The sequence below is a fragment of the Aricia agestis genome, chromosome 5, assembly GCF_905147365.1.
Source record: "Aricia agestis chromosome 5, ilAriAges1.1, whole genome shotgun sequence".
In the NCBI taxonomy this organism is placed as follows: Eukaryota; Metazoa; Arthropoda; class Insecta; order Lepidoptera; family Lycaenidae; genus Aricia; species Aricia agestis.
In genome coordinates, this window is record NC_056410.1 from 7,968,038 (window position 1) to 7,993,380 (window position 25,343).

The 25,343-nt window shown below is 34.4% G+C and overlaps 1 protein-coding gene across 1 annotated transcript; it reads right to left on the bottom strand.

The window, feature by feature from the left end:
- Positions 1–494: 494 nt before the first annotated feature.
- LOC121727074 lies at positions 495–10,430 on the bottom strand. Its single transcript, XM_042114749.1, has 5 exons — positions 9,664–10,430; positions 6,579–6,678; positions 4,112–4,201; positions 3,293–3,445; positions 495–576 (listed from the first exon to the last, which is right to left on the bottom strand). The coding sequence occupies exons 1-5, from the start codon at positions 10,428–10,430 to the stop codon at positions 523–525; spliced, it is 1,164 nt and encodes a 387-aa protein (XP_041970683.1). The 3' UTR covers positions 495–522.
- Between the last annotated feature and the right edge of the window lie 14,913 nt (positions 10,431–25,343).

Genomic DNA, 25,343 nt, shown 5'->3' on the forward strand with positions numbered 1-25,343 from the left:
TATGACAAACTATGAAATTCTTAATACTTTATTGTAATTTAAAATATAAACTGGTTTTCCTTTGAAACATGTTTTATTAAAAAAAAACATTATTGTTTTCTTGATTCGGTGTAACAAAACTAAGTGCTAATACTTTAGGGTGTGTATAAGTTCCTTGTAGAGAGTTCACTGTGAAAGTAGCAGTGCTGAAAGACCAATTTTTTTCACTTTTATATGGGCAAGCGCCCCAGCGTCACGAGTTTATTCATACAATAATTAGTAAAAAAAATTGGTCTTTCAGCGCTGCTTCTTTCACAGTGAACTCTCTACGAGGAACACATACACACCCTAAAGTATTATAACTTAGTTTTGTTACATCCTGTATAAAATAAACAATGCGGTTTCAAAGGGTTTCAACTTGATATTTATTTTATACTTATTTAAATAGAACAAAGAGCTGATGTAGGCTGAAAATTTTAACTTCATTCAAATAACCATTTCATTTCGACCTCATGCTGCTTTTGCTTTATGTTTTTGTCTTGTCTAACTGTTGTAGGTGCGTAGAACTGTAAACGTTTGGTAACTTAACTTCAAAACCTGGAATTAAAATTTATTTAAATGGTCACTAAATAAACAATACACTAAACAAAAATATGTTACAAAGTACAAACATAATAATATTATGATGCTAAAGTATTATGTCTATCTCATATTATAATTTAAATATATGTATATTTAAATCATAATTATATTAGACGGCCATAATATTATTACTATTATTGTTAGTACTCGTATATAAAAAATATACTCGTAAATCTCAATAAAAGATATATTGGAACCCATTCAGAGTATTGAATATAAAATTATATTGTTCTATAAAGTGGTCGCTTATGATTCTATTGAGAGGGTGTAAAAGGTTTATAAAGTGACAGACCATAGACATATAGAACAGATTAGATAATATTATGATATTATGCGTTTTTACCACTGACCTCCATTATACGCTGGACTGATGATACCCTTTGAAATGACAGCTATTTTTTGTGCCTATTTGAAGCGGAATCAGCTCCCCCATTATTAGGGATAGGAACTAAATTTGACGTAAAAATGACGTTTGAAAGTCGCCATCATGTCGCCATATTGGCGTTGATAGCAGTAGTGGGAGTATTTAAAGCTAATACTAGTGATGTACAACTGTCTTTTCTATTATCGATGTAATGTTTCCAGATTCAGATAATGTCGACCATATGGACAAAAATATTAAATTGAATAATACAAACGCTACATATTTGTATTAAAGATTACAGACTTCCTCTCCGTAATTTAGATAGGCGTAATAAATTAACAACCATTTCATACGTAGATAACGTGAAGTAGCAGTACCTATCTATAATAATCCATTTATTTTTAGCAGTTATCACTACGAAAAATTAAAAACAAAACTGAAGATAAGCTTCTAACGAAAACTTTGTTGTATTGTGTTTTCTAATTTCATTTCTAATATTATCAAAGTAGTGCTACAGTGTATCTTATTAAAGCTGAACAAAGCTGAATAAGTGTTCTGTGTGATTAGACCACAGACAACATAATCACGATCAAATGGTAGTTTTGCACCTTGTTTTTTCACAGAGAACGTTTGTACACTTCAAATAGTAACGGCAAGCGGTAGTAGCAATTTTCGGACGCCAACCAGGCTTTTTAATTTTTTTCAAGCATAATTCCAGTCTTCCTTCGTCAGACGGAAACCTGTCAATTATTTTAAGAGCATAATATGTATTTGATAATAAAAATTTGTTATCGGAGATTTCAATACAATTATTATAGATAACCATAAGTTTTATCGACAGAAAACTCCAGCACTATTGAATTTTATTGTTTATCAAAAATCGGTAAAACAAAGGTAAATATGTGGTGAATACGGTATAATAAGATTAGTGCCACATTTTTAAGTGCCTATATTATCAACAAAAGTTTAATATCGTAGAAATAAGCTGTTAAAATCACTTACTTGTGAAATGTAACCCCACATCCCTTTTTGTGCCGTGTTTTACATAGCATACACCCTTTCATAGTTTAACTATGAACTATCACCACTGGTATCATAGATCCAGCGTACTTGTATAATGGAGATCAGTGGTTTTTACTGACTAAAAACTTTTTTTTAAATAAAAAAACCACAAAATGTGTCTTTAGTTGATATAAATATTCGTCTCTGAGTGCGGCATTAAACGATCCTGCTGTATTTAAACATCTACATTGTAATTTTTACTTCGTATTTTTCTGATGAACAAGGAAAACAGGGATATTGTAATAAAATATATAATATACTGTAATAAAATAACTGATTCACCTAAAATAGCTCTCGTCTGACGCCTACTATTATTATGTCTTAAACGATTCTCATAAGACTTTTTACCAAAAATAGCTTCGTAACAATTTCTGTATAGTTTAGTAGTAGTTTTTTTATACTATTCTTCATTGACGTATATCGTATTAAAGTTTCTACAGGCACCGAAGTCACTTTAAGTGACTATTAGTCTGCGGCGCCCTTACAGTCGGCATGGCGCGGCCATGCTGACTGTATGGGCGCCGCAGACTCAATCGCACAAAAAGTCTGTCGTCTGCGATCCCCCTTAATAAATATTTAGGCTTATGAGTAAATTAATTCAACAACCACTTGTCTTTTCCGATGTTTAATTAGTATATTAAACTTATAAACAATATTTTGTAATAAAATTCATAGACCATTTCATCATATTTTATGAATTCGTAAAATCTTTTAAGTGTGTACTTTAAAATATGTACATAAGTCTGCAAAATTACCTTTTTTAATTAATTAGGCATAATAAATAATTATATAGTCCGTCACAAGACAGGGTTTTGTTATTTTAATAAAATATGATCATCCAAATAAAATTCTACAATGCAGCCGGAAACAGAATCATCGCCACTTTCTAGGTCCATGTAGTTACAGCAGTGGTGTCGAGCAAAAAATAGCAAAAAAATTACGTTTGTTGTATAGGAAACCTTTAAATATTTAATTGATTTTGTTTTTAGTATTTGTTGTTACAGCGGCAACAGATATACATAATCTGTGAAAATTTCAGAAATCTAGCTATAGTTCTTCAGTACGAGTATGTATGATGTGGGTACGGAACCCTAAAAATGACGCCCGCAACTCCGTTGCGCCAAAATCTGTTTATCTGAGCCGTACATTTTTCCGCCATACCAAATTTCGGCGGAATCGGTTCAGCAGTTTGGGCGTGAAGAGGACACACTATTTCATTTATAATATCAGTATGGATTAGCTTACCGTTGTCATAGTCACTAGAGACAGACTCCCGATAGCGGTTCGAATACCAAACTCCTTGTTCATATAAGTCATCATTATATAGTAGGAACGACGATCCGCCTCCTTTAAATGTATCCAGTCAAAATTCATTAAGCAGTCTTGTAACTGATGTGCCTGTACATAAAAAAATACTTTAAATTATCTTAGCCCCATAAGAGCACCGTAGATCGCGACAACAATTATAGAATACAATAGCATTTCCGAGAATCCGCGATCGTAGGATATCGTAGTCTCCACACCTACTATGGTGAAAATAATAATAATAATCTTTATTGATGATAACAATATAGGTATAGGTACATTGTTTACATTGTTGACAGTTCTATAATTATATTTTTGTTACAATATCTTGATCTTAATATAAGTGTAAGTACTAAGTACCTAAACTAGGTCACATGACCTGTTCTTATAGGTAACGGTAAAACGTATTGCGGCACAACGTATACACAAAAATTTCTCAAGCGTCTACGCAAAATGTGTCACGATTCTGACTACATTATATTACGAAAAAATGCTCAAACTCTGCTTTCCAAAAGACTAAGTTACCGTGAGCGGCTGGTGTAGCTTCGCCCACATGGCATGATGAGCTGGCGCAATTTTCGTGTAAAAATGCGGCCATCCCGCTACGACCCATCACAATGTGCGCGAAGCCCAAACGCGCAATGTTCATTTTCCCGACTTTACCAAGCTCGTAAGTAAACTAGTTAGGGCTTATTACTTGTAAATTGAAATTTTTTAATTGAGCGCACGCAGACCGCACATAAAGTACACGTAACGAACCTTTGTTTTAATCTGCTCGCCGAACCAATTGTACGCAAATATTTCTGCGAACATCGGCAGCATGTGCGGGGCGAATTTCCAATTTAATTCCTGGAAAAGTGTGTATTTGTTAAGCTTAGCTTATTGTATGGTTTATGGACAGTTTAACTGTAGCTAGTAAGCAGTTACAGCTGTCATTAATCCAGTGCACAGCTCTTATGATAAGGTAACAAACTGATTTCTAGAAATATTTTTGGTTTACAATTTTTAGTTTAATAAATTGACACCTTGAAATTTTAATAAATCAACAACGGGAGGAAAACTCAAAGTCATTAATTTCGTGTTACAATCATCAATTCCTGTCATAGAGCTACTGATGAATGCTCCTTCTGGGGAAATCCCTCATTGACAGCGGTATAATCTAATTTATGGGCGGAGCGGATTTGAAATAATCGACACCATTTAAAATATTAATTATTGTTTAATATTTTTAAGAGACATCTTGAAGCAAAACAAAACTGTTTTAGAGCATCAATGTATATAACGCTCTAGAAGCTATGTACAACTTACATAGAGCTTCTAGAGCAATGCTATGAAAAGAATCCGAGAAGGTAATTGACTACTGAATCACACAACCTGTGTTTTGCAACAATGCAATATAAATCTATCTAATCTAGATCAGTGATTCCCACCAATTTCCCACAATTGTTGTAGGCGGGGGGGGGGGGGGGTCCAAGTAAATTATTATTAGTTTTTGGGATAAAATATTTGTTAAAAATAATAAATAAGATATTGTTTATTTAATAATCCAGAACTTAAATTCCTAACACTCTTTTTCACTTAAAACCGTTCAAAAATATTTGACTTAAGAGGTAAAAAGTGTGCATAGTGATAACCACGTTTTCAAAAATAAGCGGCCAATAATGACGATGATGTATGACGATCACCTGGATACAAACAATAGAAAGCATTCGAAACATTTCGATTCGCTTCAATCGGCTAAAAGAGGAGCAAATAATATTATTTCTAACATATCTTTCCAACTGATTTGCTATTTCACAAATAGGGCGTATTATTTTCCACGTTTCTGTCTTCCTTTGCGGATCGGTGAATGAAAATAAACATTCTCGTGTTAGGAAACTAGAACACAAAATATAGCCTTGTTCTATTTGCCTAAGACAATACGCAGAGAATATTAATATTATTTCAATAACATATTCTGATCTGTTTGCTTTGTTCTCTACGCGCAAATTCTTAATCGGAATCCAAATAATTTTAATCAGTTATGAGCTCACAGCTACGAATAATAAGAACTAAGGAAAAGTAACTCCGTCAAAAAAGTAGGCTTACAGTGATTGAATTATTTTACTCTAATATTTTAATGAATATTTTGACACAAAATCAAAAATGTATTTTCGTTGATCGAAAATACATTTTTGACTTTGTGTCAAAATATTTAAAAAAAATTAAAATTTTAATAAAATCGAAAGTAAAGCAATCGAAAGTGAAGACGGTCTCTTTTAATCTTGGACACAATTATAGCTCTTTTTATCGATACTAAAATAACGTAACGTTAAAACAAAATGCACCATCTTGCTTCGATTTTATACTTTATTTAGCACGCTTGGTGTAAGGTTCGCAAAGTGAACATAGGTGATTAGAGCGTGCAGTTGGTAACTAGTTAGTGACCTAACTGAAGACCACTGCCAAATAGAGGCTTTGAGCTGGCCTTTGAGGCCTTCTGTACTTGGAGTTCGTTAGAAAGTTTACAAGGCGAATTTCCTTGTCTATGTGTAGTTGTACATCTATGAAAAGATTAACGTAGATGAATATGAGCTTAAAATTGCTTCTAAAATTATTAAAATAGGAATTTTGAAGTAGATTAACTGTAATGTAACTTACTTTTGACTACAAAACAATATCTTATATCTTTAAACGAGCAATTCTTGTATATAAATATATAATTGGAATCTCGGAATCGGCTCCAACGATTTTCATGAAATTTAGTATATATGGGGTTTCGGGGGTGATAAATCGATCTAGCTAGGAATCATTTTTAGAAAATGTCATTTTAATCGTGTTTTATCGAATACCGAGCAAAGCTCGGTCAAATAGCTAGTTTTATTAAAGCGAAATTAGTTTCAATTAGAAACGGTCTAGTGATTTGTTTATGCTATAGTTATACATTTTCTTTACCGATAAAATTCTAGGATGATAAAATATGAGTATTAGGGAACGTTGTATCAATGCTTAGTAAAAAAAATGTAGTCTAGCTTGCAATTCTAACTATTTTTAACACGCTTCTATTAGCTTGGGCTGTGTGTATGTAACGGAATCTTTTAGCACGATTTTTACCTATCACCAGTAGTCTAATTATATCAATACTTTGCATGCGTATTAAAAGCCAATGACAATGCAATAATTTGTTAGAAATTTTGATTTTTTTTAAACAAGCGTTTTTTAAACTATTATTCAAATAAATACTTACATTGCTCATCAGAAGCAATATGACGCACATGCCCATCGCAGCGTTACAGAGCGGCACGAAGGCCAGCCACTTGTACATACTGGTTAGGGTGTTCATGTACCTGAAGGAAAGAGACTTATGACTGTGTGGTTGATTCATTTCTAAATAGTATGAATTGACATACTATCTTACTAATATTATGATTAATTGTCAGGATAGTTATAAATTAGAAACATAACTAAGATGCCAAGATTTATCAAAAAATATCTATACTGCATACATCTACATACATATTACTAGCTGTCCCGGCAAACGTTTCTTTGCCATATTATAAAGTATTTCGCCCATATTATTTTATTGAAGTGACTAAATAAGTATGTCACCATGGTAACGTCCATCGCTATCCCGTCGCACAAACAATGGTCGCTGTCAGTCTCGAGTTGTAATAATTTACTATTATTTATTCAACAAATGCACTTATCAATATAAAAAATACCCAGTAGCCGATTCTCAGACCCACTGAATATGCTTATAAAATTTGGCTAAAATCAGTAAAGCCGTGACTAACATTGTGACACGAGAATTTTATATATAAGAATATACTTAAAACTTACGCGTTTAAACTATTTTTAATTTAAAAGTACGCAATTGCCTGAAATATAGGTATAATTATTATTTTTGCAGTTTTAAGAAGTGAGCACACTGAGACGGGCCGTGCCGGGGCTCGTCGCAAAAATCCGTCTCCATACAATTTGTATGGAAGCGGAAATCCGCTGCGCCCCGACACAGTGTGCGATACGCGCATCCGCTTCCATACAAATTGTATGGAGGCGGATTTTTGCGATGAGCCCCGGCACGGCCCGTCTCAGTGTGCTCACTCCTTTAAACTCCCATAGCTAAGTATTGCAGCATTGTAGGTAAGCTACGATACCGCTACGACCAGCTACGAAGGTCTACGCCGTGTAGACCTGCTACGAATTCTCTACGCCAAGTTTTTGGTTGCGGTACAAACGAATTATAATCGTCTAACTTCTTATTTGACCTCTGTGGCTCAGTGGTGAGCGCGTTGGTAACTCAAGCCGGGGGTCGCGGGTTCGAATCCCGCCGATGGAACAAAAAGTTTTCAATGTTCCCGGGTCTGGATGTGTATTAAATATGTGTATGATATAATAAAAATCTCAAATATATGTATAGTATAAAAGTATTAAATATATTTCCGTTGTCTGGTACCTGTAACACAAGTCCTTTAGGTACTTAGCACAGGGCCAGACTGACGTGGTGTGAAGCGTCCATAGATATTATTATTATTATTATTTGTCTCTATGTAAATGATCTAAGTCGGAACCTACTGCAACATTGATAAAGGTCAACATAAAATTACAAAAATACTTTTTACTCTCTTGAAATTCCTTTGTTCCTCCTGAGATAGCTTCAGCTTGTCCCTGGGGTAAACTTGAGATCATAATATTTAAGAGGCTGGCTCTTGGGAGTAGCACCGTTGAGTATGTGCTGATGCCCGTATTAAATGAAAAGCTCTGTTACATCGATATTTTAGTTCTGCTGTATGTAAACTAGATGACACTCAGTTTAAATAGAATTCTTTGGATGACACCCGCAATTTCGTTGCGCCAAAATTAGTTTATCACGCGGGAACTGTACATTTTCCCGAACCTTAAAAAGTATCCTTTATCCTTTCCCGGGACTCAATACATCTCCATACCAAATTTCAGTAAAATCGGTTCAGCCGCTTGGGCGTGAAGACGTAACAGACAGACACACTTTCGCATTTATAATATTAGTATGGGCTAGATGACGTCCGGAACTCCGTTACTCCAAAATTCGTCTATCGCGCTGGAACCGTGCATTTTTCCCGGGTTTAAAAGTATCATATGTCCTTTCTCGGGACAATCCCCCTTACTAATAAACGTTTTATAAGCTTTGTATAGTTATACATTGTTTTGTTCCTGTCACACATGACACAAGTGACATTTTTAATTGGATTGAAGAAGACAAAACACTGTATAACTATTCAAAGCTTATACAGCGTTTATTAGTAAGGGGGTAAAAGTATATCCATACCAAACTTCAGTCTAATCTGTTCAGCGGCTTGGGCGTGAAGTATAACAGTCAGATAGACACACTTTCGCATCTATAATAATATTAGTATGGATATATATTAACTAGGCCTTTACATCCGTAATGGATGATTTATACAGTATTTTTCAGAGCGAAATAACCACTCTTCAAATACTGTAGTGCCTGGGACAAGATTTTTAAATGTCCGTATGGTTGCCCAAGCGCATACGGCATTCTCACAACATAGTCGGCCTAGTCCAGAGGAAAGAACTAGTCAATACGTCTGGGACCAACTATGTGCGGGTTTCCTCACGATGTTTTCCTTCACCGTACGAGCGTCCGTATTATGTACTTGAGATCAGAAAATGTCTCATAGGTACACGCCTCCACTCGGGTTCGAACCTGCACCCTCTAAGAGTGTGAACCAAAGGTCTACCCATTAGGCCACGGACGCTCCTGGATATATATTATAATGATGATTTCGACCTATGAATTTGGGCGTAATTCAAACACTGTCGGCGTGATAGGCTCGGTCCGCTAAGCGAATTACGCTCGCGGCCCGTAGCTGCCCATCGGCGTGTCAAACATTACTTCAGCCCAACTAGATAGATGGCTTACCTGCTGTATTAATTATTATTTACGTAACATGTAATTTGAATGAAATGCGCCATGTTAAGTTTTTTTTTTTATTTACTACGCGTTTAGATGATTCTGATGACAGTTATTATGAACAAGATATTACTATTATAATAATGTTTTTTACGGTGTTAGAATGTACAAAATTTAGCACCAAAAATACGAGGTTTCCTAGTTATTTTCTTTATGTATAGTATTGTGTAAACAATATGACTAAAACCGTACGTAAGTTATATTAAAAGACCGCCTTAGTTTGTGCCCATTTTAAATTAATCCAATTCAACTTTTTAAGCCTCTGTAGACTGTAACAGCAAAGGTGACCCGTTTAAAAGTTTACGAGGTATACGCGGAGCTGAAAAGTAATATACCTATAGTGCAAAACTAAAATACATACTCGACTTGTAGCACATGAACCGCATAAAACTTTTTCAATTTCTCCCCCAATCTTTCGCGATACATTTCCTTCTCATTTCCCAGAATATTGATTAGGGCGTCAACAGACTTGTAGAACACGAATATGAGCAGAACGAACCACAGGTCCAGAATCATCGTGGACGATATCTCGAACAGGAATATCGTGTGGAGGAACCACGCCACCTCGTAGTACGGTGACGTCATAGGCATCAACGTCTCCGTGGATCTAGAGAGCAGAGTTCGATGACCCCCGACGTAGTTCCAAAGAGCCGTCAACTCGTATAAAAAGCACGGGATCAGGAATGTCGAGAATAGAAAATAGACCATTCTCTTGATGGTTTTCAGTACGTCACTGACGTCGGAGTCAGGGTCCGCTTTGATCACCTCCATAAGCGTAAGCTTGGCTGTGGCATACAGTTTTCTGAAAACGAATCTGTTTTTGATGAATAGCAGCATCTTGATTGGGAAAAATACGATCAATATCAGCGTGTAAAAAGCCTCAGCGATGAGCTCTATATCGGTCGTCGTGTTCAGGCACTCTAGCGTGCCGAAGAACACGTACACGAATAGACACAGATTGAGTAATTGGTGGACGAAGTGCTTCCTCCATGTCCACTCGGGGTCAAGGACCTGTTGACCGAAGAGCCCCTGGTACATCAAAGCCGCGGCCGTGACGTCATCGAACTCCGTCCTAATATCGACGGTTTTTGAATACTTTAATAAAAATCTGTCGCAAAAACGTTTCATCTTTTCGAAGGAGCCGACCGAATTATAAGGATTGACTACGTTAACGAAATTTATAGGCAAAGGTACAGTTATTGACAGAATTTCGAATAAATTACTTTATATAAAATTCAAATATTGGATTCTTTGTTTTATCATATTTTTCGCTTTCGTTGAATGGAATTATGACGAACTTTTATTGTGCTGATTAATCACAAAAGATTCAAAATTGAGATTTAAATGTATTTACTGGATTTGTAAGTGAAAGCAGATTTAACGATAATAATCGAAGTAACGTCAACTTTAATTCGTTTATTTCAAAATGAATATAATATCTTGTTTCAAAATGATTTCAGTGTTGAATAGAAATCACATCTCACTTTTGCACAGTGAAATGTGATTTCTAGCTTTGAGAAAAGCGTTCAAACAGGAATTTATTTAAAAGTATGGATTTTGAATAACGTAAAAAACAAAACGCCAATTAACATTATACTCGTAGGCACATAGGGATGTACAAAGTCATTTATTTTGAATTTATTGCCTCCTACTAACATTAGCTATCTAATTAACGGAATAATCCATTGGAACCCATCTCGTTAGCCATTTGAGTATCATTAATATGTACGATAATTTAAAAGCTCAATGTAATGTCGCGCGGCGCGTCACCGCAGACGGCTCGTGCGTGTAGGGTTGCCACACGACATGTAAAGATATAATATACTAAAACCAGCTGTCCCGGCAAACGTTTCTTTGCCATGAAAATGAATTTCGCCCGTATTATTTTATTGAAGTGGCTAAATAAGTATGTCACCATGGCAACGTTCATCGCTATCCCGTCGCACAAACAATGGTCGCCGTCAGTCTCGAGTTGTAATAATTTACTATTATTTATTCAACAAATGCAATATCAATATAATAAGTACCCAGCAGCCGATTCTCAGACCCACTGAATTTGCATATAAAATTTGGTTAAAATCAGTAAAGCCGTTTCGGAGGAGTACGCGGCCTAACATTGTGACACGAGAATTTTATATTATATAAGGTATAAATTCGAAAGTGTGTCTGTCGGTTACCTCTTAACGCCCATACTGCTGAACGGACTTAGCTGAAATTTGGTATGGAGATACTTCGAGAACCGGAAAAGAACATAGGATACTTTTTATCCCAGAAAAATGTACGGTTTCTGCGCGATAAACGAATTATTGTTGCGAGTCATCTAGTTTGTGGGTAAATAATTTACTAACTAGAGAAGAAATTATTTAAAAATAAGTAATCTTGTCTCGTAGTAATAATAATAATAACTGATCCTAACAGGATGCCTTGAAGCCATTAGAATAGCCTATCAAAACCCAGTTTTTTTTCTTGGATATGTGATTTTAAAAGCGTCTGTTTAAAGATAAAAAAATCTAGATTTTTATCTAAATATCCGACTTTTAATTTGGTAGCCCTATACGCACAACACAAACTAATTCGGGCCTAGATTAATAACGAACAAACAGAGCTATTATATTATATTTGTATTGTATGTTAACGTTTGAACAGCTAATTAAGCGCGGTAAACTGTTTAATGTTTTTGTTATTGTAATTATTAAGCAAATACAGCAGCTCATATCCGCTTTGGGTGATCCCGCATGTAGGGTAAAAATAAAAGTATACTTTAGTTGTATTAAAGTAAATTTTTGGTTACCGTAATTTACACTAATGTTTTAAGCGTTGATCGGGACTCAGGTACGACGAAAATTTTGAAAATAAAGCTCAATTTTGATTGGTTAATTTCAAAGTACACTTTTCCTACACTTGTCGCTTCATTTCAATGTAAATTATATTAAAGGCCTGTTTCACCACTTCCTGATAAGTGCCGAATAGGCTATCCACCATTTAACTTGACAGAAGAAATATGGAGAATCTGTCAAAAAAGTTGTGAACCTATTCGGCACTTTATCAGAAACTGGTGAAACAGGCCCTTAGTATAATTCTATTCACTATATTTAATTTGGCTTATAATTTCGAGTTCCTTTATAAAAGTTAACAGCTCCCGCGTCTCTGAAACAGGCAGGAATCAAACACGCACTCACCCAAAAGCGTTAGATAATGTCACAACAATGTGTCAGTCGGTAAAGTACCAAGTTCAGAGCCGCGGAGATAAGAGCCATGCGGGCAACATGTGGAGACTTAGGGAAATCAGCTTGTTAGTACAAGTTTCGAATACGTACGCAATTTATGCTGGACTATCTAAATAATAGATCTTTATTTCTCAAATTGCACAAGCAAATACGATCATTAGGCATCCCCATTAAGTGAGGAATTACTTGTGTTGGAGATATCTCGCTCATTCCCTTAGTTATCTAGAATAATACATAATATTATTTATTTTTATCCATCTACGTCAAAAGGATTTTATAGTTACATACTATGATCCAAACCAAAGAAAGCTCCCAAAACTTTGTATTAATAAAAAAAAATTTTTTAGCTTCATGGTTTGCAGTTGTAAGTATGCTTAGAGTATGTTTTTTAGTAATGTTGTAGCAGACGCTTGACTGACATGTTGATTTGGGACCGACACGTCGTAGATATAATATTATTTTTACATGTACTGATAACGTTAAAGCAAAATAAAGCGTTTTGTTTTTTTAACTTGAAAATAATAATAATTGTTGACGTACTTTCAAACGAAAGCTAAAAAACAATATCTAGGACTCCCGATATAAACTCAATTAGTCTCAAAGTATAACCCTTAGTTATTAATATGAAAATAAATGCGCATTTAAAGTTTCATCTAAGCTGTGTTTAAGTATTAAGTTAATTCCACACCGCAGGGGCCTTAATATGAATGATATTGTCGACTGTACCCAAACACAATTATAAGTTCGGTCATTTTCCAATTGCACTAATAGCTCTCGCCCGCCCTGCCTCTGTTCGCGCTCCTGCAATTTTCAACTATTTAATTAACTATATTAACTATGCAACACTTGATTACCATTACTATATAACTTAGAGAGCATCGCGCGTTCAAAAATCAACCGTAACATTCGACGTTACGGTCCCTTTTCGAGCTCCAAGCTTTCAGGACAATCATTTATCACTTTCAAAAATTGAAATCCATTTCTCTAATTGCTCCGTCGCGAAATTGCACAATAATAATTTAACGGCAATAAAATACGCGTTTAGAAATGTGATCTTCAAATTGATCCGCAAATGGGTTTGATCGTCGTAAAAGGCTTTTATTGAATATGTAATGTGTGATATTTTATACACGATCAAATGCTTATTAGCGATATAAAAACCGAGTAATATCTCTCAGCGTAAGAAGTATAAATTGAATAAAAATAATATTATTTTATGTGAGACTTACAAGCTGTCTTAAAAAAAAATACACACTTTAATATTAGTATTGTGATTCAAAAAGTATGTTTTGCGGCCATTTATCGAATAAAATCTAATATATAAAATTCTCGTGAACAGTTTTCGTTACCATACTCCTCCGAAACAGCTTGACCAATTCTCATGAAATTTTGTGAGCATGTTGAGTAGGTCTGAGAATCGGCCAACATCTATTTTTCATACAAAAAAAATATATATATGGCAAAACAACGTTTGCCGGGACAGCTAGTATAATGTAAAAGTTACAACAACTAGTACCGATTGTGTTCTGCATTTTTTTCTAATACATTATCACACAAAACACACGGTTGTATATTTTAGGGGTGGAATAACATGGCCTAATGCATACGGTCTAAGTTTGGGCCTATAACAACACTCGGAATTCGGGGTAAGAAAATTAGGTACATAGTGTAACTACAGTTACTAATAAAAATTCCCTAACTTTAGATGTTTATCTAAATTTAAGTGAAATTAAGATTTCATTTGCTTAGCTTCCTTGTGAACAATACATTTGTTTACAAAGAAGCCAAGCAGCTAAGCAAAATTATTATTATTATTTTTCAGTTTTACCTCATCCGAATTTCTGATCAGAAAAATTCGGATGAGGTAAAACTGAATGCCCCGCTCTAACATTTTGACACGTCAGAATTCTGATAGTATGCTGGGTCTACAATAAAATGTATGAACAGAGTGCGTTCCGGCGGGCGTCCGAATTTTTCTGATCAGTAATTTCGGATAATGTGCGGCGGGCTTAATTATTATTTTTCAATTCTGAAAAGGAAATGGATTATCGAATAAAAAACAATTAGATTCAAAAGTATCAAAACAAAAATATCACAAAAAATAATTAAATAATGACGTTTGACGAAAATTTAATTTGAAATGAAATCGAATCTATAAGTAAGTAATATTCCATTCATCGCTACAGCTTCGATGTAATTTTGACAACGATCTTCCGAGGAAAATTAATGTAGATCAGTCCTCTGTTTTATTACAAAATGTCTGCATCACTAGATTTCAGAATTAGTAATTTTAATTTGTATTTCCATACCTGCTCTAAATTTATAGAAATATTATTAAACAACTAGCTGACCCGGAAAATGTTGTTTTGCCATATAAATAATTTTTAATAATGTGAACAACCCTTATTACTCAGGGGTAGGAAAAATAGATGTTGGCCGATTCTCAGACCTACTCAATATGCTCACAAAATTTCATGAGAATCGGTCAAGCCGTTTCGGAGGAGTACGGGAACGAACACTGTGACACGAGAATTTTATATATAAGATAAATATTATATCGTGATACTGTACAACGTGGCTATGTCATTAAGAGTGCGCGGCCAACGTCTTTTTTCATTTATCACTGTATTTTCATATTTAAAAAAACTATTTTTATTATAGACTAGATGATGCCCGCAACTCCGTTGCGCCAAAGTTCATTTATCGCGCGGGAACCGTAAATTTTTCCGGGATAAAAAGTATCCTATTTTTATCCCGGAAAAATGCCAAAGTATGCCAAATTTCAGCAAAATCGTTTCAGTGGTTTGAGTGTGAAGAGGTAACAGACAGACAGACAGAGAGACGGACAGACAGACAGACACACCTTCGCATTTATAATATTATTATGGATCACTAGCAGTGGCGGATTAACGTATAAGCACTACAAGCACGTGCTTGGGGCCCCTGTTCTCCAGGGGCCTCCATCCTCTGCTGGCGTTTCATTTTATACCTACATTTTATGGAGATTCATCCACATGTCCGAAATCACAAGACGCGAGCGGTCCGGGACTTCCGGGAGTGACCCTTTATACACCCCCGCAGGGCCCTGCCCCCTCCGCGCCCGCACGTCGCGTCGCGCTGCGAGAGTCGAGAGACGAGACCGAGTGAGTTAGTACTTAGTTGTCTTTGCATTTAATTACAAATGATAGCGCCCATACGCTCGCTAGAGTATATTGTTCTGTGCCTGTACGCATATCGCACGTACTTATACTAACTTTACGGAGTGGCTTTGATTGAAACTACACGTCTTATCGTTACCTCACACAAAGTTATCAGGTAAGTTCTATAATATTTATTTTATGCTTTCACCATTGATTACGTACACGTATAAAGAATATTATCGGCCTTTTTCAACAATTCTAATTTTATGTTTCATAACTAAACTTCGAAAAGTACCACACTTTTCACAACTTTTTTTTAAATTTTTATTAAAACAATAAATTCACAAAAACTCCGGAATTCACCAAAAGAATACGAAAAAGTATGGAACCTCTTGAACATATCTAAACCTGGAAGTATAATATTATATTATCATAAACGTTCTAAATAAAAAAAATTGCTATTTTGTCGGTAAAAGATATTTAAACGTGATTAAGTTGTCATACTGACGACAAAACAACGTTCGTTTCGTATAACACTTAGCTTCAACCAACTCACTCCAACTAACCATAAAACGGTCGCGAAAAAAAAATCTGCTGTTGCACATTTGTTGGCCATATTTCTGTTTAATGAAAGTTTATTGTAGGGTCGACCGTGTTTTAAGTCATGAAGCCGCTATTCGCTATTGAATACTTACAAAGCTTTTTAGCGTTATTAAACGTTTATGAATAATACTTTTAGGGATTCTCATTTTAGCAAGATAATAAACGATTTTATAACTTCACAGTGAAATATCTCGGAAAGTATGAGACCTACGACATTTTTCAAAGAGTTATCGTTGTTTTAAATAATATTTTCTATCGATTGCCGATTGGCCTAGGAATCGACTGACCTGTACACCAAAAAATGACATTTCATGTACTTCCAAGTTTAGGTATGTTTGGCTTCATACAAAAAGATTCGATGTCTTTGGCACTTTGTTTATTACTTTGTAATAATCTACACTGCCTACGCACATGCAATAAAAGCCCAGGTATTGTATTTTTTTTAATTATATGTATTTTATTTCAGGTTGGTACGCAAGCACCGTACGTATGCAGAAGGTGATAATTGTTATTGACGCTAATCATCAACATTAAAAATGAAACGCCATTATCTCAGTGGCGCACAAAAACGCAAACAGGCAGAACTGAAGAAGAAAAAAACAGATGCACTTCCAAAATTGACATCGTTTTTTTCGAGCAATCTGTTAGAATCTGACAAAGATAATTATGTATGTCAAGAATCCCAATCTTTATCATCTGTTACAACAAAAATTGATAAAAACAGTTCTACAGGCACCTCTGATGATCATTTTGATGACGATGAAATAAATGGCGAAATTAAAACACCTATTTCTGTTCCCGATAAATCTGAATCTGTTATTGTTGCGATTTCTGTAGTTTCAGAAATTGAACTCGTCAATTCTAATAAAAAGACAGATGCTGGGCTGTGGACGGAATTCTCTGAGGAAGATATTTGCTATTGGATTGACCACGGTCCAGAAAATTGTCAGCACCATCAGGGCCCATTTCATGAATCGCGCCGTACATATGCTTGTGGTAAAAGTGTCCGTTTTTGCACACCACGACTATTTTTCGGTAAAAAAGCCAACGGTGAAACATATAAACGGGAATGGTTACTGTATTCAAAAACAAAAGGATCTTTGTATTACTTTGTTTGCAAATTGTTTGGTAACAAATTTATCACCATAGCGCCGAGCCAATTTGCAGCTGACGGATTTAGTGATTGGCGAAACGTAATTGCAATTGACCACCATGAAAATAGTTCAGCTCATAAGGACTTTATGCTAACTTATTTGAGTCGAAGACAAGGTCTAGGGATCACCAGAAATCTAGAGACGCAAGTGAAAGAAGAAAGAAAATATTGGCAAAATGTATTGCAACGAGTTATTGCAGTTATACAAACGCTTGCAGAACGTGGTTTGGCCTTTAGGGGACATGATGAGTCTTTTGGATCTATACATAATGGGAATTTTCTGGGTTTACTTGAACTTGTGGCTCAATTTGATCCATTTTTAGCAAGCCATATTACAAGATATGGAAATAAAGGGAAAGGCAACCCATCATATCTATCGAAAACAGTATGCGACGAGCTTATCAATTTAATGAGTGGTAAAGTTCACAAAGTAATTGTAGAAGAAATACAATCAGCTGGGTACTTCAGCCTCTCAGTGGACTCCACGCCTGACCTATCACATACGGACCAACTAAGTATTATTTTGAGATACGTATCGCCGTCTGATGGTATGCCCGTGGAACGATTTCTTACGTTTTTAAATTTAAAAAGTCATACGGGAGAAGAGATGGCAAATATAGTACTCAGTTATCTAGAGGGTTGCAAAATAGATATTGCAAAGTGTAGAGGACAATCATATGACAATGCTGCTAATATGTCAGGACGATACAAAGGGATGCAGCAAAAAATTTTAGAGCATAATAAATATGCTATATTTATACCATGCGCTGCACATACTCTAAATTTGATTGGTCGCAGTGCTGTTGATTGTTGTACGATCGCAGTGAATTTTTTTTCAATTGTGCAGTTGTTATACTCTTTTTTTTCGGCTTCTACTCACCGGTGGGCAGTTTTAAAAAAAATAATAGGCAACGATAGCGTTCTGAAGTCGCTATCGGACACTCGTTGGGAAGCGCACGCTGTAGCTACGAGTGCAATATTACAATCCTATTCGAAAATTTTGGATGCTTTACTTGAAATTGCTGAGGACACAAACCAAAAAGGGGAGACCAGGCTTGAATCACAAAATATTTCAAACAAAATGCAAGAGTTTGAGTTTATATTTATGCTCACTTTGTGGAATGATATTCTACAAGTTTTTCATCGCACCAGTAAGGGGCTTCAAGAAGAAGGATTAGACCTTAAAACGTGTGCCAATTTGTATCATTCTTTATCGGGCCATCTCGTTGAAATGAGGAATCAATTTGAAAAATTTGAAGGCGAGGCAAGAAAAATGATTCCTAATGGCGAATATAAGGAAACTCGAAGACGAACTAGGAAGAAACAAGTCAATGATGGAAATGCAGAAGATCTTGATTTGAATCCTAGAGACAAATTCCGCATTGAGACTTTCAATGTAATAATTGACACACTTAATGCTCAAATGCAAAGAAGAGGTGATGTATACCACGAAGTTTCACAAAAGTTTTCATTTCTTGCGGATCTAAATAAGCCATGTTCAGAATATGAAAAAGATATCCAAATACTCTTACAAGCTTACCCAGAAGACTTCAATGAAAATTTCCTCGGCGAATTTAATCATTTTCGTAAATATGTTCGAATAAAATATGAATCTTCAGAAACAAAGGTCACCCATTCCAATCTATATGAAATGATTATTAAAGATAAAGTAAAGTGCGTTTTCCCAAATATAGAAGTGGCATTTAGAATCTTTCACAGCTTAATGATCACTAACTGCTCTGCTGAACGATCTTTCTCACAACTGAAAAGATTAAAAAATCCGCAAAGAACAAAAATCCGTCAGGACAAACTTAATTCTTTAGCATTAATGTGTATTGAGGCAGACATACTTCGTCAGATAAATTTCGACGATGTAATCTCGGAGTTTGCTCTGAATAAGGCAAGGAAAAAAATGTTTTAAGTTTTAAATTATACATACTACACATATTTTTAAGTTTTAAATTATACCTATTATACACTTTTTAATTTTGATGGACTTTCATTTTATACTTTATACCCACCAAATTTAAGCAATAGAGGGCCTACACAGGCTCTGTGCTTAGGGCCTCGGAAACGGTTAATCCGCCACTGATCACTAGGTATTAACAGGATTTATGAATTATCTATATCTATTTTTGACGATTCCTAAGTAAGTAATAAATACTTAACGCGCGTTTAATTTTGCGTCTCAAAGTTACGGGAGACATAAAGTAGATATTATAATACTAAAATTATAGTGACTTATCTACGAGATTAAAGTCTTTGGTGGCTTGTAATTAATTCTGAGCGGGACTCGTGCCCCTGGAAAACGTCAAATATCAGACTTGACATTTCTTTCGGCCGATATACAAAACGATATTAAATTTATGAATTCAATAAAAGATTTTTTATATACAAATATTTCCGGTACGTATTTTAATCACGGCGCGGCAAAATTGCCTGGGGTGGATGTCTTACTTTTATTATATCGCGTATTTTATTAGTTTTTTCCTAGAGTTTGTATTACAGTATTAAATCTTTTGTATTATTTCTGGTTTCTAATACTTATGTACCTCAAAGTATGTACATGATACACAAAATTATATAATATGTATTATACGAGTAACTTAGTATTATAATGTTGAGCCCACAGGATGCCAAAGAAAGGTGCATAAATTATTATTAATAACAAAAAACATGAATAATTCTTTTTTCATTTTTACTCAACTGAGTAAAAATGTAATCTGAATGGTATACAGCATGACTGGTGAGACATGTTCAGTACTAGAGGACGTGATATTTGGCTATTATATTAACTAGTTGAAAAAAAATATATAAAAAAAAATATCAATTGATCACTGAGTAAATGTAGCTTAAAGTTAAATAATTATTTACCCAACGCATGGACACCGCGCGCGGGGGTGGTAGCGCGCGGCGCGGGGAGCACGCCGCCGCGCCGGCTGCATAGTAATTAATACTAAGTGTCCATGATTCATATTTTATTTAAAGAGAAATTTGGTCAAAAATTAAGTACCTAATTTTATTACATAATTAAAATGAGAATCGAGAACCGAGTACTCTACTTAAGTATTGATCATGTCTCACCAGTTGTGCTATAATAAAATTTTGTATAAGAAAGAATTTGCTAGAACTTTCATAAGCGTAATCCATCGACCAAAGAATTTTCTGTCACAAACACACGTAAAGTGAATTTCCATATTATAAAGACTCTGAAACATTATCCTAATGGGCAAGTAATGAATTTTTTGCTACCTCGGACTTTGCTTTAAAAGGACCGGTACGTACGAAAAACATTTGGATGTGCTATTTATGCAACAGCGATTAAAGTTTTAAAAAATTAGAAAAAAATATATTAAAACAAATTAAAAAATAAATACTAGGTAATGTCCGCGGATTCACACGCGTAAAAAATACTCCCATATTCATTTGTACACTCTGCAGCAGATCAGAGAATGTAGTGAAGGTAGGTATCAAAATTTATGGTAAATATTTACCATAAATTTTGATACCTACCTACCTATAGTTATAATACCACCTCAATATTTTATCTTTCGATATTAGATACAGATTAATTTGGAGTTGTTGACTCGGATTCGTATTGGACATGTATAAATGAAGTTTATTTATAGCAACATTTCCTATTATGAACTTTAGTATTGACTTGAACTTCTTTGAGGTATGTATATTCTATATTTACATTGTTGGACTTCCATTGGTTGGGCATTTGATATTACATTAGTTTAATAATGCTAAATATAGTATCTGCCACGACTGAAATTTATGTATAAGCTATATGCCAGCCGCAAAACAACCTCATATTATGCTTATTCAAAGTAGGTATCTTCATGCTGAATTTCGCCAAAATTGATGAAGAGGATTTTTTTTTAAATTTATTAGAGTCAACAAACAGTAACCAAAGTACATATTCCTTAAAAGAGTATACAAATCAATGTTATTAACTGTGGTACCAACAACGTTAAATACAAATTACTACAATATAATAATTAAAACAATGCACTCAGTAAAGGGGCAGATGTAGACAAAATATACAATAAATAAGAAGATAAACTATTGATAACATATCCATACAAATCATAATACAAATTTACAAAATATGATTTATGATTCGTAGATTTGAAGAATTAAACGATAAGTACATAGTGTCTAAATTACTGTACTAGGTAGTTATGCATGAAAAGGTAGACAGATAACCATAATTTAGTAAAGAATAAAATTTTCTTAACCCATAAAATAGTCCTAATGGTCATAATCATAATATAAATAAGTGTATGTATCGAAGAAAATATATATTTTTATAAATACCGTATCAATATTTTCTCACATCCCAGTCTCCTCATTAGGCGAGCACGGTTACCTGACAAATTCCTAAAGCCTAGCGCTAGGTTTGAGCGAAGTTAATTTTGTGCGACACACAGCGGTCTTCCATAGTTTTCGACCGCTTAAATCTTTTTCTCTACGATTCTTTGAATATTACCTGCTCTCGAGCGCGGAGATAATAATGCAATTTTTGTATAAATAAGGTTTAGTCTATTTTGTTTTTTCTGTAATACAGTATGAGTATTTTGCGGCTGCGTATTCATAATATTATTATGTTTTCACGTCATGTTTTTTGAGTTTTCAATGCCCACGCTCATTATGATAAGCTTTTCTAAAAAAATGTCAAATCAAATCAAATGTCTTTATTGCCAGAATGTTGTTAATATAAAGGTCTTAATAATTCTTATGGTTCTAACATTCTGCCATAACAATGGCGTGCAATGAAATTATTAAGTTTTTCATACATTTTTACGACAGAAAATTTATAAGTAATTATTATCATTCATTAGTAAGATATTCTAAGTAATTTCTCATTATTACAAATGTCAAAATTAAGTTAAGAAAGTCAAATAATCTAAAATAATGTCAAAGTTAGCGCATGTCAATATAACCTTAAAACTAAATCAACTACTTATCTAACTACTTATACATTAGAAAACATAATATTATACAGTATAATCTAAATAATTTTATATTATGTCAGTTTCATTACAAAGTAATATCAATTTCAGTAATAGTCAATATATCATGTCAAAATATAAATAAAATTAAGCAAAATATAATGTCAAAGAAGTTAAAATAGGGCTTTAAATGTCATAAATAAAATTTAATTAGTTACAGTAGTTCTATTAATAATTATTACCTATTATTAAGAAATTCTTTGATGTCGTTATTACGACAAAAATATTAATACAGAAAGCATAATATTTGCTTTCTGTATTAATATATTTTTTAATTCCCTTAATGAGCTAGTTGTTGTCATTGATGTTATGTGTGCAGGTACCTTGTTATAAATCTTTACACACATTGCATTAGCTACTTTTTGTGGCATTAGCATTATTTAAGAAAACACTCGTCTTTGGTTTTTTGTCTATGATTAACCTATTCCCAGTCCCAGTCCCAGTCCCAGTGCGAGTTCGACTCGCGCACGAAGGGTTCCGTATTATAACCATAAAGTTAATATACCTAGCGGAATAGAGAAACAAAGGCCTGAGCAAGAGAGATGTCACTATCAGTAGCACTGCGTGGTAAAAAGAGACATGTGATACATGACAGCAGCATTCTTTTTTTGACGTCCAGTCGGCACGTGCCGCACGTTGACAATAATATTAATCTCATAGAAATCATGTTCAATCATGCTTGTGTAAGTGTATACGTACACATATTTTTACACACAGATGAAACCAATTTCGGTTACGTTTGACAGCTCGAGATTGTTGCTCTATTCCGCTAGGTATATTAACTTTATGATTATAACAGAGAAAAAAATAAGAAAAAATTGTAATTAATAATTTATTTTATTTTAATTTTACTGTTAGTTATTGAAGTATAAATAGAACTGTGTATTTCTTGAACATTTCAAGTAGGTATTAGTACCTACTTGTTGCCATTATTGATTCGAACAAAAAATGTCCCATATAACAAATGCAAAAAACACGTTTGTTATTTATGGGAGCCTACTTAAATATTAAATTACTATTTTTAAGTAATTTTTGTTTATATTGCGGTAACAGAGATATATATTTTGTGAAAATTTCAACTCTCTAGCTATCACCTTTCTTGAGATACAGCCTGGAGACAAACAGACGGACAAACATCCAAGTCTTAGCAATAGGGTTAAATTAGGGTAAAAATGGGACCCATTTTTATCCTTGGGTACGTACTTCTTAATTACTGAACGTAAAGAAATCACGAGCACCGCAACAAAACCTCAAATTACGTTAAAATTAATAATTAATCATTCGAAAAAGTAATTTTATAAAACAGAAGAAACAAAAAGATTAAGTGAAATTTCTTTGCGAATATTCCGGAGCCCGCCAGTCCCTTGGGCTCTGATCACTGAAACAATCAGTTCAGTGGAAGGATATTCTTTTCCCGCCAAAGAATTCAGCTCCCCGGAGAATTTGTTTTTATTAAAAATTCAATAGTGGTCTTGTAAGCTGGAAACAATAGCGGGGTTCATTTATTCAGAACATTGATTTTGTGTGACCTTGAGGCTAGTTACACAAAATGTTTGAGTTTTTTGTTCTTATTAAACTACTATACAGTATATTATATTATACCGGGGAGTAATTGTGATTGGGATGAGAAATCAAGTGCTCTGTGCTACCTTTCGCTACTTAAAATTCGTTATATACGAATATTTAGGATAAAAGGTGTAATTGTTAAAAACTAGTATCCTAAATACGCGTAAATACAAAATACCTTAATGAATATTATAATATGTAAAATTAGCTAGGCTGTAAAATAAATATTATCAGTTAACACAACACCACAGAAAAGATAATAATACAAGTAATAATACATCCAATATATTCAATATCGCTTTCAAATAAAGTGACTTCCGAGGGTCCTAAGCCGCGCATAAAAGTGATCCTACATCCCAGAAACCCCCACTTTTTCAATATGGAAAATAATATGTCGACCCAAATCAAACTGTCAACGAGTACAATAAATCCATATGAGCAGAAACGTGTAAAAGTCGCAAATTCACTATAATATTGTCCACAGGTAATGCACTGGTAGGTAATCCATCATTTACTAACGTCAGAAATCCATTACTGGCTGACTGCGACTCGACCGGCTGTCTAAGCAAATAGCCACGTAATGGAACCGGTAAACGTGATGGTTGGAAATTATTTCTTCAATATGTTCCTTTTAACGCTAGTCCTAAATATGAAAAGAATTGGCTTTTACCTACTGTCATCTTATTAAGGCTGTCCAAAGTAGCAAGCTCACAAAACTTCATACTAAATACCAAATGTTGTGTGGGTAACTCGTATTGTATTTTAGGCCAAAGTTACGCCCTCATAAAACCTATACAAAATTGATATCTTCACGTTAGAACGTGATGGATAGCCACGATTGCCAACATGATACCACAACTGTCTATAAGTACTACACATTGGAAAGGAATAGAAAATTATAAATCAAGTACCCGGTGAACCTCTTATCACTTTCCCCGTAATAAAGGGTGCAATTAAACCTACCGGCTAAATTTTTAGGGGTTAGGTTAGGTAGAGTCCATTTAACCAAAAAAATAGGGTGTGAATTTTTTTACAATAACATATTTTATCGCACTTAAAATCGTTGCAGATCGGTCACTTGGCGGTGGTGGGTAGAGCGGGGGTGACGCGGGGGGTGGCGCCAGGAAAGCGCGTACCTTACGCGCCGGCGTCGCGTAGTGTCCATTAATTGTGCTGTTTTTTAAGGAAAACTTTCGGTAGCTATTTCTCATCATTTTAGTACTCAGTGATTATAAAAGAAAAATACGAGTATTTTTATTTTTAACCAGGATCAATATATCGAAATTTGGCCGGAAGGTTTAATTGCAAACGTTTCGAGACTAAAACTAACTCTC

Coding starts and splice junctions, on each gene's coding strand:
- LOC121727074 (XM_042114749.1), bottom strand. CDS start 10,430: ATGAAACGTTTTTGCGACAGATTTTTATTAAAGTATTCAAAAACCGTC. Junction 4,202..6,578: donor TATTGCTTCTGATGAGCAAT/GTAAGTATTTAT, acceptor ACACTTTTCCAG/GAATTAAATTGGAAATTCGC. Junction 577..3,292: donor CTCTAGTGACTATGACAACG/GTAAGCTAATCC, acceptor TTTTAATTCCAG/GTTTTGAAGTTAAGTTACCA.